This window comes from Cydia splendana, chromosome 17 (assembly GCF_910591565.1).
Source record: "Cydia splendana chromosome 17, ilCydSple1.2, whole genome shotgun sequence".
NCBI lineage: Eukaryota > Metazoa > Arthropoda > Insecta > Lepidoptera > Tortricidae > Cydia > Cydia splendana.
In genome coordinates, this window is record NC_085976.1 from 12,254,157 (window position 1) to 12,268,792 (window position 14,636).

Below are 14,636 nucleotides of genomic sequence, written 5' to 3' on the forward strand. Positions count from 1 at the left end.
ACTCTACGCTGTTCAAGATACAAATAAGAGCTTCGATTTCAAGGAGACAGTCGGCTTTACCTATACTTTAAATGTGATGGCATCACGCATGATGTTCGCGTTGCATTATATTGTCACTATCAGATGTCAAAGTTATGTCAAAATCTCAAAATGATGTGAAAATTGTGAAATATATTATGGAAAGGAGATCACAGAAAGTAATGTTTTTCTAATTAAAGAAGAATAGGTTTCTGATTTATTCAGCAATTAAACTCTAATTTTCATGCTAATTACTTCTGTGAAGAAGTAACCATCACGATGGTAAGAAAGAGATGGTCAATACATTTATTTTTACATCTTGAAATGCCGAATGCTCCTCAGCATATTGAACTAATTAAATTTAATTACTGTTTCAGAGTGCGATATTTAATTTTCAAAGCTTGTTATCTGTTATATTACTTCTAATATGCACATGTGCATACTTGAGATCGTTCTTCCCTAGTATTATGGACCGCAATAAAACTGGGTGAGTACTTGACTAAACTTGCCATGGTTGAAATAATTAGTTTCATTTCTCAATAACACTTTCTTTGCAGGTTACTTGGAACATTTTGGAAATGTGCTAGAATTGGGGAACGCAAATCACCTTACATAGCAGTTTGTTGCTTAACTATGGCATTTTCAATACTCTTTCTAACCTAAGTAATATAAATCTAATAAACTTCTAATGTTTTATATAAATAAATATTTTTATACTAAGGCTGATTTTTATTAGCACTCTTATTTAATAACAGTAAATTTTCTTTTTATTACCCTTCATCTGGTATTACCCAGAGGGATTGTCTTTTTGAAATTTAATTAATTGACAGAAACTTAAAATTTTAATACCGTAAAAATTATGCGTGTCAGTCGAAGGGATAAAAAAATAAAGGTAACAGGCTCCTAGTACCTAGCCTAGTTGATAGTGACACTACCTATCATCGGTAAATCTTTACTTTATGGACCCACGATTTTTGGGGTGGGGAGGGGGAGGGGAGGGGATGGAGAGGGCTACCCCCCAGTCCAACCCCCATGGTGAGGAACCCCATGGTTATGGAGATATTCATGGTTAAAGTTTGTATGGAATTACTAAGAAATAAGGGATTACAGCAAATTTTGAAGGAGGAGGGGGTGAGGGGTGAGGGGGGGCGCGCTTCGCCTGAAGGCCCGCTTCGTCGCCCCTGAGGTCGCGAGCTGACGAGACCATTTGGTCTCGGTCGCTCGCTGACCTCGGGGCTACTCCGCGAGCCTTCGACCTCAGCGGTGAAGCTGTTGGATCTGGGTTAGCTCCGGCGCTGCGGAAGAGCAGCCCTCGCCCGCCGTGACGGAGCGCGGGAACGAGCGAGGCGAGCGGCTGAGGCTGGTCGCCGAAGGCGACCAGTAAGCCGAAGCTGCGGAGCCGAGTCCCTCCGCGCCTCCGTTTTTGGAATTGCTCTCTAGGGGTAGGACAGACAAGACCACGTGGATAGTGGGGTGCTCTGATTCGGTTTTAAGTGACCTTGACATTTTGGGTACCTTGAGATTTTAGTGACCTTGAGATTCTGGTGACCAAAAATTTTGGTGTCCTTGAGATTTTGGTGACAATAAAATTTCGTGACCTTGAGATTTTGGTGACCTTGAGGATGGTGGTGTGGTATAAAAGGTAATATAAATTAACAAAAAACGGCACGTATCGACATCTGCTATTACATTTCTCATTTATTTCATAGTAATTTCATACAAACTTTAACCATGGATATCTCCATAACCATGGGGTTCCGCGCCATGGGGGTTGGACTGGGGGGTAGCCCTTTGCACCCTCTACCCCCCCATACCCAACACACCCTCCAAATCGTGGGTCCATAAAGTAAAGATTAGCCGTTAAGCATAGTATAAGCTTTGCCTAGTTTGGGGTTGTATAGTTTATTATTAAAATTGTCCCCAAACTTATACGATTACCACACTTTACCATTTCTTTATAAATCTTCATAAAACTACATTAATATTGTCACTTCTAGGGATCAATGGATTATGGGTTTGGCTGGATTATGTCCACATAATATAATTATTATAACACCACATTTTCTTACCTAAAATGGAGTAAATTCATTATTATTGTAGACTTAATAATTATATTTTTGAAGACAAAAATATTGTAACAATATAAATAATGATTTACAGAAAGGATAAAAGTAGGCGCAATAATGTAGACTTTTACCTGAACACCATCTAAGCCAAAACACTTTTTTTTTTATTAGCCCACTTTAGTGTCCCACTGCTGGCCAAAGGCCTCTCCTCGTTTTGTCCACTCGACCCTATCATCGGCATTTTCCCGCCATTTGAATACCAAAAAAATACGATTTGCTTTGAAGAAATAAAACACAATTTATATTTTCATAGTTAAAATTTTAATGAGACTTGATTTCTAGCACATAAAAATTTGATGGAAAACAGTATACAATACACTAAAGGATAGAAAATAGTCACAAAATCTAAAATCAGTACCAATCATTACAGTAAGAACAAACTTGCATTCTTAGCATTATTGAGACATAATATAAGTATGATTTAATACTTGTGAACAGCTGTGTTTTAATGCAGATATTTTAACAAGTGAAGTAATTTTAATGGCCACTTTAAATTAATGTTTATGTTGTAGTGTTAATTATTCAATTATTTTTTTAATTTAAAGGTGCATTTACACGAAGCATGTAATTTTATCTAAAATTGAAGATCTAATAAAAGTAACATCAATACAAGGAGTTTTTTCAACATCTGTTGAACCCTTGTTGAACCACACTACAAATTGAATAAGTACCTGTTCTATGAAAGTTGATTGAACATTATTTACAATGTGTCCACAGAAATCTTAAAAACGCGCTAAAATTGACTGTTTTCGCAGTGTTCGGGTTGGTCTCTGAATTACATATTCAATTCACACAGTACTTATGGCCAGGTGTTGAAAAAGAAACATGCTGTATGTATTAAAATTAACATTTTTTAATTAAAAGTTAATTGAGAAAAATCATATTTGTTTCGATGTTGTGTTGTGTACTAGTCTAATCACTACTTTCATTAACAGTACAAGTATGACTGACTAATGCTCATAGTAAAGGGTGTAGAATGTCTCATGGACCAAGCTCGCAAACCGAACCCCCATCTACTAAAACCCACAATTCCTTGTAAATGTACCCCTGTCAAATTAACCATAAAGTCCTAATATTAAATTAACCACAAGTGCTTATTTAAAAATGCTTCCAAATGTTAACAGTCAAGGATAATAACCTCAGAATTTCATTATAAAAAACTATCAAATGGGCCGAATATTGCATTTTTTATCACTTTTCGTGGAAAATCTAAGTGCACTAACACATCTAATTAATTGGAGCGTAATTCAGTCTAGACATTGTCTATCGTAAGCTAGATAACACTTAAATACAGCGACGACACACCACTAGAGCTACAACCTATCGCTACACAACAATGGGACCGTCACAACTTCGATGCATTGATACATACTACTTACTCAATGGGCGATTTGAGAAATCGCCGTAGACTCTAGAGTACCTCAGATTCCGAGAAATTTTAGATTATTCCTACTTTCGAGTACGCATTTGTTTATGGATTTTAGGAATTAAAAAGTTATCACAAAACTTGTGGCGCCGTACAGTGCCTTCTAGTTTAGCTGTCAAACTCGAACCACGAATTTGTGTTAGGCGTATACATAGAAATGGCCTAAACTTTCTCCAAATCCGAAGAACACGTGAACCTACAACAATTTATGAAATTGCCTCGACACTCAACTGTTTGTAATCCTCAAGCTAGTAGTCTGACCGGCCAAGCTTACCAGTAATAAATAGCTCTTTGCCATTGCAATTAATAATTACTTATGGCGTTATTCATAAACGCATGTCAAGTGTTGTGACATTTGTGTTAGAAAGGGAAAAAAATTGACAAAGATTTACTAAGTTTTATGAAGGGGGTTATTTAGTTTATCTATCTTTATATGAGGGGCAAAATATTTTCACAAACTTGATGAATTTTCTACTGAAAAGTTTGGCTGGCCAGACTAACGCGCCAACTCTACTGCCTAATAGTTTAGTTGCTAATAGGTAAGGGTGGTATTCCACCTGTCCAATTTTTTTGTCCAATGTGCATTGCGTCTGAATCTCGTGAGACAAAATACACATTGGACAAAGAAATTAAACAGTGGATACCACCCTAAGCCACACGGTGCGACTGTTTTCTTTGTTCACATACTGACACTATTCAGGTCTAAAGGAGTCTATTCACAAAGGACACTTCAACGTTCTAAAATTGGAATTCCGAAGCAGACGTCACTGCCTTGCAATCAAGAATTATTTTACAATATAGTAATAGAAACAATAAAATTAAGGTGAGGTATGCCAGATTTGTGGTATTTTCCATCAGCGACCGTTATGTCAATGTGTAACTATTTAGTAGGTACTTTTCTCTAGATACTAGTTCTGAGCATACCTCTCCTTATTTAGTCTCTGGCAAAAAGTACCACTTACACTTGTTAGTTGTCAATAAGTTGCAGTTAAAAATCGTTTTCACGTTTAAGCGCTACATTTAGCGCTAGAACGTCACAATTTTTTATTTATTTTAAAGCTTCATCGTTAGCAAAAAATGGTGATCTTATGAGGACAAATGCTTTAATAAAATTGTAGAATGTTAATTGTTGTGTAAGTTGTGTAGTCGCAAAAGCCATTAGATACAACAAATAAGTACACAATATTATGGCACTAGAAATGCATTTTTAAGTCTGTATATTATTTGAGCCGTTCGGAATGAATCCCTGCCAGCCAAGGGAAGACAATCATTGGAACTTGTGATTCAAAATATCACAATTTCAAAACCTTTAAGGGGCCCACTGATTAACAGTCCGCCGGACGGTATCGGCCTGTCAGTCAGAACAAAATTTTGACAGTTCCCAACAACTGACAGGCCGATACCGTCCGGCGGACTGTTAATCAGTGGGACCCTTTAGCCAGCCAAAAATACTACGAAACACGTACGCAGACAATAACATAAAATAAAGCTGATCAAATACAAAGTAATCACAGAAGTGCAAATTGAGATGAATTAAAGTGATGAATATTATCACAGAGACAGAAAATCGTTACATTCGATTCATAGACAATTCGTCATTAGACTAGGTGCTGTGCTGTGCCAGTGCAGTTCACGCCTTCATATCAATTTGAATACATATAATATAACCAAAGAGAATTTGAAATAGAGAGTAACTGTCATGGTAAATTATTTAGCTACAGTACATTTACTGCCATCTTGCGACAGATATTAAAACTGTTAGAACGCCATTTGACTTTGATCATTATTATTTCACTGATATGTGTTAACTTGTCAAATATTAATATTAACGCCATCTACTCGAGCGTAGGCTGAAGGTTGTGGCGCCATCGTTCGAAAACATTGCACCATACCTTTGGCCTCGTGTCGAGTAGATGGCGTTAATATTAATATTTAACAAGTTAACACATATCAGTGAAATAATAAGGATCAAAGTCAAATGGCGTTCTAACAGTGTTAATCTTCTGTCGAAAGATGGCAGTAAATTTACAGTGGTTACATAATTTACTTTGACAATCCGCCTCGATACACTCTATTCTCTTTGACATAACTATGTAACACCATACTTCTCAAACTATCACAAATCATTCCTTTTAAACATTTTTGGTGTTTACGCGTGATGGTTGTATGTATAACATTGAAACACCAACTATTGAAAAACATTTATGAACTTAATTATGTCGATTATATTTTTTTTAAATATGTTTGTATTTTAGAGTCCGTCTAAGCAAATTTTGCACAGACTTGAATATAACAGTGAGGTGCTATCATTATATAAACGTCATTCGTCATTATATTCATAGAAATTTGACATTTTAATAACAAAACTTCCGTGAGACACAGACATATTAAATACCTATATTATTAAGATCGGGACTCACGTATTTTAAATCCAAAAACACTCGACATGTTTCACTCCGTACCGAGGAGTGTCATTAGGAGCTTGCGTTGACGGCGACGGAGTGAAACATGTCGACGGTTTTTCTACTTAAAATACGTGAGTAACCCGCTCTTAATATATTTAATAAATTTGACATTAATGATGATATTGCCACACTGACACTGCATGTCACTTTTTTGTCAGATTCAAAACATTAAATTGTAAAGCTGACAAGGATAAGTTGCGAGTCACAGTAATAACGAAATAGATGCGTTAAATAGGTACTTAAACTATTAAAAAATTATATAAATAAATCGAGTCTCTCAGTAGTTGGTGTAACAAGTTATATTATAGCACTAAAATTAATATTCTACATCTAAATGCCCGACGATTGCGGCGGCCGCGTTTTTTAGCTACATTAAAAACAGATGTAATTTTCGCAGTATAATCAATCGATCAAATGAAACTTTAAAAAAATCGGGAACCTCTTATCACTCTTCCATTACCCAACTGGAGGTCAGACACAAATAACTTTATTGTGTTACCAAGCCAGTGCTCAGTAGTAATTTAAGTACCAAAGCGCATTGACTTAATTTTGGTAGTACCTAAGCTAAGACAGTTAGTTAATACGGTTTCAATTTTTTTCAATCAATGTGTATGTTGAGAAACATCGTCTATTTTTGTATTTTGATAATGTTGATATTTGAGCAAATAATTTTTTTTTCCATTGCCAACGCCACCGCCGCGACACAATATAATTGTACTCTTAACCACTAAATTGAATATTAGGATAATACTCGTGTATAAACGTCTAAAAGTAATAATATTCATACAATATAAAAGATTATTTTAAGGAGTATTGACAAAATAAAATTAATATTTTTATTATGTAAATTATTTTAAAGCAATTCCAATATAATTTGTTAATAATATAAAATTAATATAATTCGATCGATCATGGCGGATTTACTACCAATATTTTACATGTGTCACTGAAATAAGAGTCTTACACCAGCAAATACATGTAATTTACATGAAAGGTAGTTTCCATACGACATTGCATTCCTCGCATTATCTTGTAAGCGAATGTTTTTGTAACACCCTGTATTTAAAACTTTTCCAGTGAAGTGGCGTTCTCCTGAAATACTCTTGAACATGTTTGTAAATGGACTCTATGTGAGTCAACTATTTGGCTTTGTAAATTAAAAGAGTCAAACAACTCTATGTGACTCCATTTACAAACATGTATATATTTATTTGACGACCGGTCTGGCCTAGTGGATAGTGACCCTGCCTGCGAAGCCGATGGTCCTGGGTTCGAATCCCAGTAAGGGCATTTATTTGTGTGATGAACACTAATATTTGTTCCTGAGTCATGGCTGTTTTCTATGTATATAAGTATGTATTTATCTATATAAGTATGTATATCGTCGCCTAACACCCATAGTAATAATAAGTAAATAGTTAGCCGGCCGGCCAGAGTGGAGTCGTTAGAGCTATAAGCTCCAGGGGTGGAAGTGAAATATGCATAAGACGCGAGTTGGCACAGTGGCTGTTAACAGCCACTGGGTAGAAAGCGGCGCACACCTCTCGACACCCTTGAGCCGCTCACACCGGTGTTGCCCTTGAGCCATCTTAGATGTCGCTTTTTTGGGGGCCCATCTTGTGAGGGCGAGTCACCGTCTGCCGGAAATAAAATTGCATACCGTTTTATTAGGCAGGCGTCCGGTTTTTTACCCCATAGCTCAGTACTTAGTCCATCGCTTTCACCCAATAACCTAGTTCATTTTAGATTCCATCAACTCTCAATAGCCCTTACACCCTGGCGGGTGCTGCCTCTGCGTGCGTCCCATGACACGGGCAAGGGCAGCATCCGCTCGGTGTACCCCTTACATTTCATTAAAGTGTCAAAAGGGCCTCTACGTGTTGGCTTCGGCTCCACGCACGCCTCCCAAAGGTCCGGAACACCATTGTTCCGTGATGGGAAAAAAAAAAAGTAAATAGTTATTTAATGTAGTAGTAGTAAGTAAATAACGTAGTCATAAGCCAAACTAACAATTGTATGGATAAAATTTATCTGAAATAAAGAATTAATAAAAAAAACCGCTCTGACAATGACAGACGTCTCGTAAATTTTATTTGTTATAATTATATTTTTATACGTTTTTATTGTTAAAACTATTGTGTATTTTGCCATCAAATGAACCTTCGACCTGGCTGAATATGTGGAAACATAAAATATCGGAGTATAATACGTGTAACTCAAATTTTATACACACGCCACGGACATGACATTTGTTTGACAAAACGGTCAACACAATATTACGGTAAAACGTATATATAACGTATGAAAACAATGATTACGAGGAGTCAAAGACGTGCAGCGGAGTCGACTAACAACGCACGACCACCACCCCCGCCCGCCCCGTCCAGTTCCTCGTCCACATCGTCGTCAGGCGACGAGTTCGCAACGCCGCCTGACACAGACGGGTTCAGTGACGAGGGCGGGCCGCCGCCGCCGCCGCCACGACCACCTGCGCGACGAGGGCGGCCACCGCTGCCGGCACGCTTGGGGCCTGCGGGAAATCCTGCCCCGCCCACGGCTCCCGCTACCGGTGGTATACTCGTAGTGCGACGCATGCGATGGACTCGAACCATGAACGAGAATGTCATGCGCGCCTATTATGGGGCTACAGAGGGGGGAACACAGCTATCCGCCTATCGTTCAAGAATACTGCCTCTGTTTCAGGCTCTTGAACCCACCATCACCGTGTCAGAGCAGCGATTATCAGATCAGGTGCGCGTCATTCAGCGGCTAAAGCGCTTGGATGACGCGACACTTGATCGGCTTCGCCAGGAGGCTCTCTCTGCTCGCGCGGACTCCACCTCGGTGCGAGATCTACCCGCCACGTCGCCGGATCCGGTGCCCGCACCCGACCTGGCACCGGCGGCGCCACGGGTTGATTTCTGTACCGACGAGGGGGACTTCGCGAGTCAGAATGTGAGTACGACTGCTAATGAGCAACTGAGGAGGACTTTGGAAGAGGCGATTACGCAGTATCGCGCCACAACCAACTCTAGGCCACGATTACCACGTCTGCCTATGAATAGACGCAATCTAGCGCTAATGGGAGCCCTAAACGCTTTACTAGAGCCATATTTACGGACTAGTAAAGATTTAGATGATACGCACTCGATCATGTACTGCGGAGCCATCGCGGCGTGCCGTGTTGCTCGCGTCAAGTTTCCGGACGCTGAACGTGCACCTAGGATCGTCGGAGGTGTCCCTGCATGGCAAGCGCGGATCGAGCGACGTATCAGCTCGTTTAGGACTCTCATCGCAAAGCTGATCTGCTTCAGGGGGGGCAACAATCGCCCCCGAGTAATGCGCTTTGTGAACCAGGCGTTCGCGGGGACGGATATCAGGCCCCGCGACTACATGGCCAATGTCACAGAGCGCATCGACTTTCTAAAGCAGAAAGTCTATGCATGGGCAAACCGTATTCGCCGCTACAGAGAGCGTGTGGATCGATTCCAGCAGAATCGCCTTTTTCAAAGTGACCAAAGGAAGGTGTACCGAAAGTGGGAGGAAACCAACCTTCGTACGCCCAACACGCGGCCGCCGGATGCTACTGCCATGACTGACTTCTGGCGTAGCATCTGGTCGGTGCCTGTCGGACACACCGAGGGGAGTTGGATGAGTGTTGTCGAGCGTGAGTGCGAGTCCATCGAACCTATGGGGGCAGTCACCATCAGCCCCGATGACGTGAGTTGTGCCATCCGCACGGCCCAGAACTGGAAAAGTCCTGGGCCGGATGGATTGCACAACTTCTGGCTAAAGTGGTTCCGATGCTCGCACTCGCGCTTGGCAGCACAATTTCAACAAGCCCTCGAGGTTGGTTCTCTCCCACCTTCCTTAACAACTGGTGTCACCTTCCTGCTCTATAAGTCCGGTAGTACCACGGAAGCGAAGAACTACAGACCCATCACATGCTTGCCTACACTATACAAGCTCCTTACATCCATCTTGAGAGCAAAAATCAACGCGCACATTGTTGCAAACAATATTCTGGCTTCCGCTCAAAATGGATGTAGGGTTGGGTCCCGTGGTACTAAAGAGCTCCTCCTCATAGACATGACCATCTGCCAACAAATCCGGCGGAACAAGGGGGCCCTCTCAGCCGCTTGGATTGACTACAAGAAGGCCTATGATTCGGTGCCTCATTCATGGTTGGGGAGGGTCTTAGAGTTGTATAAAGTTGATGCAGCTTTGAGAGCCTTCCTAAGCACGTGTATGGGGCAGTGGACTACAGTCCTTCGTCAACCAGGAGGCGAGGATGACCGCCTTGGCCCGCAGGATTTTATAAGGATTGAGCGAGGAATCTTTCAGGGCGACAGTCTGAGTTCCCTGTGGTTCTGCCTAGCTCTGAATCCCCTCAGCACCCTGCTGAAGGATTTGGGACTAGGTTGCCGGCTTCAGAGAGACGGTGAAGTCATTTCTCACCTCCTGTACATGGATGACCTCAAATTATTTGCACCAAATAGCCAAGACTTGTTGGAGCTACTGAAAACCACCGAAGTCTTCAGTAGTGCCATCAACATGGAATTTGGTGTCGATAAATGTGCGGTTATGCATGTACAGCGGGGGAGGGTTGTAAATTCAAGAAATTTACAACTCTCTGAGACAATGTCTTTCAGATCTATCTCTGAATCAGAAACCTATAAATACCTTGGTATGTCACAGTCGTTGGGTATTGAGGACGAGGGTATTAGACGGTCGGTGAAGGAGCGCTTTTTCAGTCGGCTCACAAAAGTCCTTAACAGTCTTTTGTCAGGAGGCAACAAAGTGCGCGCCTTCAACGCCTGGGTAATGCCCCTACTCACATACTCCTTTGGCATACTAAGGTGGACTCAGACCGAGCTGGACGCCCTGGATCGGAGGGTCCGATCACTGCTCACCACACATCGCATGCTACACCCACGCTCGTCAGTTATGAGATTGTACATCCCACGGAAGTGTGGAGGCCGAGGCTTCCTAAATGCCAAGGATCTCCACAACCGCGAGGTGTACAATCTCAGGAATTATTTCCTTAACAACGAGTGTGGGATGCATCGTGATGTGGTGGCAGTAGACAGGAACCTAACGCCGCTCTCCTTGGCAAACGAGAACTGGCGCAAACCTGTGGTACTAAGTACTGCGGATCGCAAGGCGGCATGGGAGAGTAAGGTGCTACACGGGCGGTTCTACAAGGCCCTCACGGGACCCGACGTGGACCTGCTCGCGTCGGTGAACTGGTTACGATTCGGGGACCTCTTCGGAGAAACCGAGGGTTTTGCCTGTGCAATTGCGGACGAAGTGATGATGACGAACAACTATCGGAAATATATCCTGAAGGACGGTACGGTCGACATTTGTCGGGCATGCCGCCGTCCCGGAGAGTCACTCAGGCATATCATTTCTGGTTGTTCTCATCTTGCTAACGGCGAGTACTTGCACAGACATAATCTCGTAGCCAGGATTATTCACCAGCAACTTGCTCTTCTATACGGCCTTGTGGACCGCGAAGTACCGTACTACAAGTACTTACCTGCGCCTGTTCTCGAGAATGGTCGTGCCACGCTCTATTGGGATCGATCTGTCATCACTGACAGAACTATTGTAGCCAATAAGCCTGACATCGTGATAATAGATCGATCGCAACGTCGGGCCGTGCTCATTGACATCACCATCCCCCATGATGAGAATCTCGTGAAAGCCGAGAAGGACAAGTCCAGTAAGTACCTAGACTTGGCTCACGAGATAACCGCCATGTGGGATGTTGATTCGACGATCATTGTCCCGATAGTCGTTTCAGTGAACGGTCTAATAGCGAAGAGTCTCGACCAACATCTTGAGAGACTCTCGCTAGGTGGTTGGATCAAGGGTCAGATGCAGAAGGCGGTGATCTTGGACACGGCGCGGATAGTCCGCCGGTTCCTCTCTCTGCGGCCCTGACCACCGGTAGCTTGGGCCCTGCCCCGCTGCTGGCGGCACCCTAGGTTAGGTTTTTTATAATGTGTTTATATTAATTTTTATTGTTTTGTAAGTGTTTTTATATTTTACTTTTATATTCATATTATAAATAACCTAACTTAAGATGAGAAATGAATAAAGAGAATAATAATAGTACAAGCTTTGCTTAGTTTGGGGCTAGGTTGATCTGTGTAAGATGTCCCCTAATATTTATTTATATTTATTTATTTATGTTCAAGAGTATTTCAGGAGAATGCCACGTCATTCACACATCAACAGTCTTTTTTTTCTGACAATTGGCTTTAATCGCAAATAAAATTATCCGATAAATCTTAATTCAATAACACAAGTACAATAATACACCGCCGCCGTCCATTAGGAAGATTATCGAAATTAACTACAATAATACATTACGAGGCTACCAATAAATACGCGTTAAATACTAGAGAGCATTCGTTTGCCTAAATAAGACGAAACTATTTATCGCGCTACGAACGTACCTTTTTAAATACTCAAAGTCATGATATTTGGCTTAGTTTAGACACCAAATAAAAGCACCCTATTTAAAGTCTAGTTACGTATTTAGCCTACATGGATTTAACTAACATTGCTTTTGTAATGAAAAGATATTTTCATAAAGAAAACAAATAAATATTACGAAATAGTTTTAGAATTATGTGTTCATAGTGTTCACGAGAATAACTATTAAATTAAAAACTATAAAAAGCCCTTCGCATAAAAATGCCTTACATCATTTTGGTAAACAGCTGATACTCTTCAAACTGCTGGATTGATTTTTATCAAACATATCTAAGAACCACCGCTTGGGTGGTTCACGTTTGTATGGGAAAAATTCAAACACTAGGCAGAAGAAGCAGCACCCCCTCATTTTGTTACACTTGTTATGTTGACAAAATACGCCAAGTTTTGTAATCTTATCTCAACTACAAGGGGGTGCTCAAACACTTTGAAATTTTTCAAAGTTGTATGAAATCCAAAAAAATCAAGTTATTATTTTTTAGATTTTTATGTATTTAAGTAGTGGTTTTCACATTATTTGAAAGTGTGATTTAAAAGTTATTAAGTAAAAAAATATTTTTATTTCTATTTTTTATGATTTTTTTAGGTGAAATGCAAAAAATCTTACATTTGAAAAATTATAAAAAATAGAAATAAAAATGTTTTTCTACTTAAAAACTTATAAATCACATGTGCAAATAGTGTGAAACCAGATACTTAAATAAAATTCTGAATAATAAATACTTTTTTTTTTGGTATTCATACAACTTTGTAAATTTTCAAAGTGGTTGAGCACCCCCTTGTAGTTGAGATAAAATTACGAAACTTGGTGTATTTTATCAGCATAATAAGTGTAACAAAATAAGGGGGTGCCCCGTAGGAAAATAAAAAAAAATGTTTTTTGGGCCACCCTAACCACCGCAAGGATACTCGCTTTAACGTAAAAAAACCGCATCGAAATCGGTCTATCCGTTGGAGAGCTAAGTTGCCACAGACAGACTGACACAAAATTTATAACACCTCTCTTTTTTACGTCCGGGGTTAAAAATAAATACTTTAGCAAGCAGCACGAACGAACGAAAAAAACATAGCTCTAAATATCATAACTTTGAGTATCTACAAGTCGTTCATTATTCTTAATCAATTTGAAGAATGCCAACTTCTCAGCCCTGTATTTAGGCTACAGCGCCTACACTTTTCGCCTAGCCAGCTTAAACTAATCATATCAGCTAAGAAATCCCGGTCCCGGTGCCCACTTCATAAAATAACATTTAGTGCGTCATGCCATATAAAATATTAAAAAACGCTTTACAAGGCTTGTGGTTTATGAAAAAGGCACCAGAATCGATCATAAATATGGTTACAAAAGTTTGGCACGAGAACGCACGAACGTAACTTTGAATGCAGACTCGCAAACTAAACGCTAAACCTAATGACTACGCTTGTGCGACTAACTCTTTTAGTCGGTTTAGTCTTCCCGGAGATGCCGTGTGATTCTTCGGCCTTGTAGTGTTTACCCTGAAATAAAACGTAACATACTTTAAGGCTCAGTAAGTTAGTGTTCTTTTTTCACTCTCACTGAGCGTAAGCGTGAGCGAGACGGAAGTGCGTGCCCGGAAACGCGGATATTATGTTTTTTTACGTTGAAATAAAATAAAAAAGTAATCGATACGTTCCGTTTAGAAGCAAATTTTTGAAGTGCATTTTAGACCTATGTTTTTGATTTTATTCTATCGAGCGAAAGTCAAAAACTCAGGATTCGAATCGACACGGTCCCTCTGAGGGACTCCCTCAAGAAACGCCTCAAGATTGCTAATTAAATTTATGGCAGTCGTATGATCCAAAAAAGCGCCACGACTTTTGAGAAACCCCTTCTGACCAATGTTACTCAGAATCAACCTCGTATACAGACAGACGGGTTCGCTACCTGTGTCACGTGACGCGTCCTATCTGATCATCTCCAAGTACTTGTGCTTGTGCTTAGTGAGCATCTCGGTGACGGTGACCAGCTTCCTGATGGCGGGCTGCGTCTTGGCCAGCGTCTGCAGCTCCGCCAGGTGCGACACGCAAATGTGGTGCAGCGTGGCTAGCTCCTTAGTTGGTGGCCATTTACCT

At 40.7% G+C, this 14,636-nt stretch overlaps 1 protein-coding gene across 1 annotated transcript; it reads left to right on the forward strand.

The window, feature by feature from the left end:
- Positions 1-143: 143 nt before the first annotated feature.
- On the forward strand, positions 144-734 carry LOC134798806 (protein kish-A). The gene is made up of 3 exons (XM_063771194.1): positions 144-300; positions 396-505; positions 576-734. Exons 1-3 carry the CDS (start codon positions 298-300, stop codon positions 679-681), a joined length of 219 nt encoding a protein of 72 aa, XP_063627264.1. The 5' UTR covers positions 144-297; the 3' UTR covers positions 682-734.
- Positions 735-14,636: the final 13,902 nt, after the last annotated feature.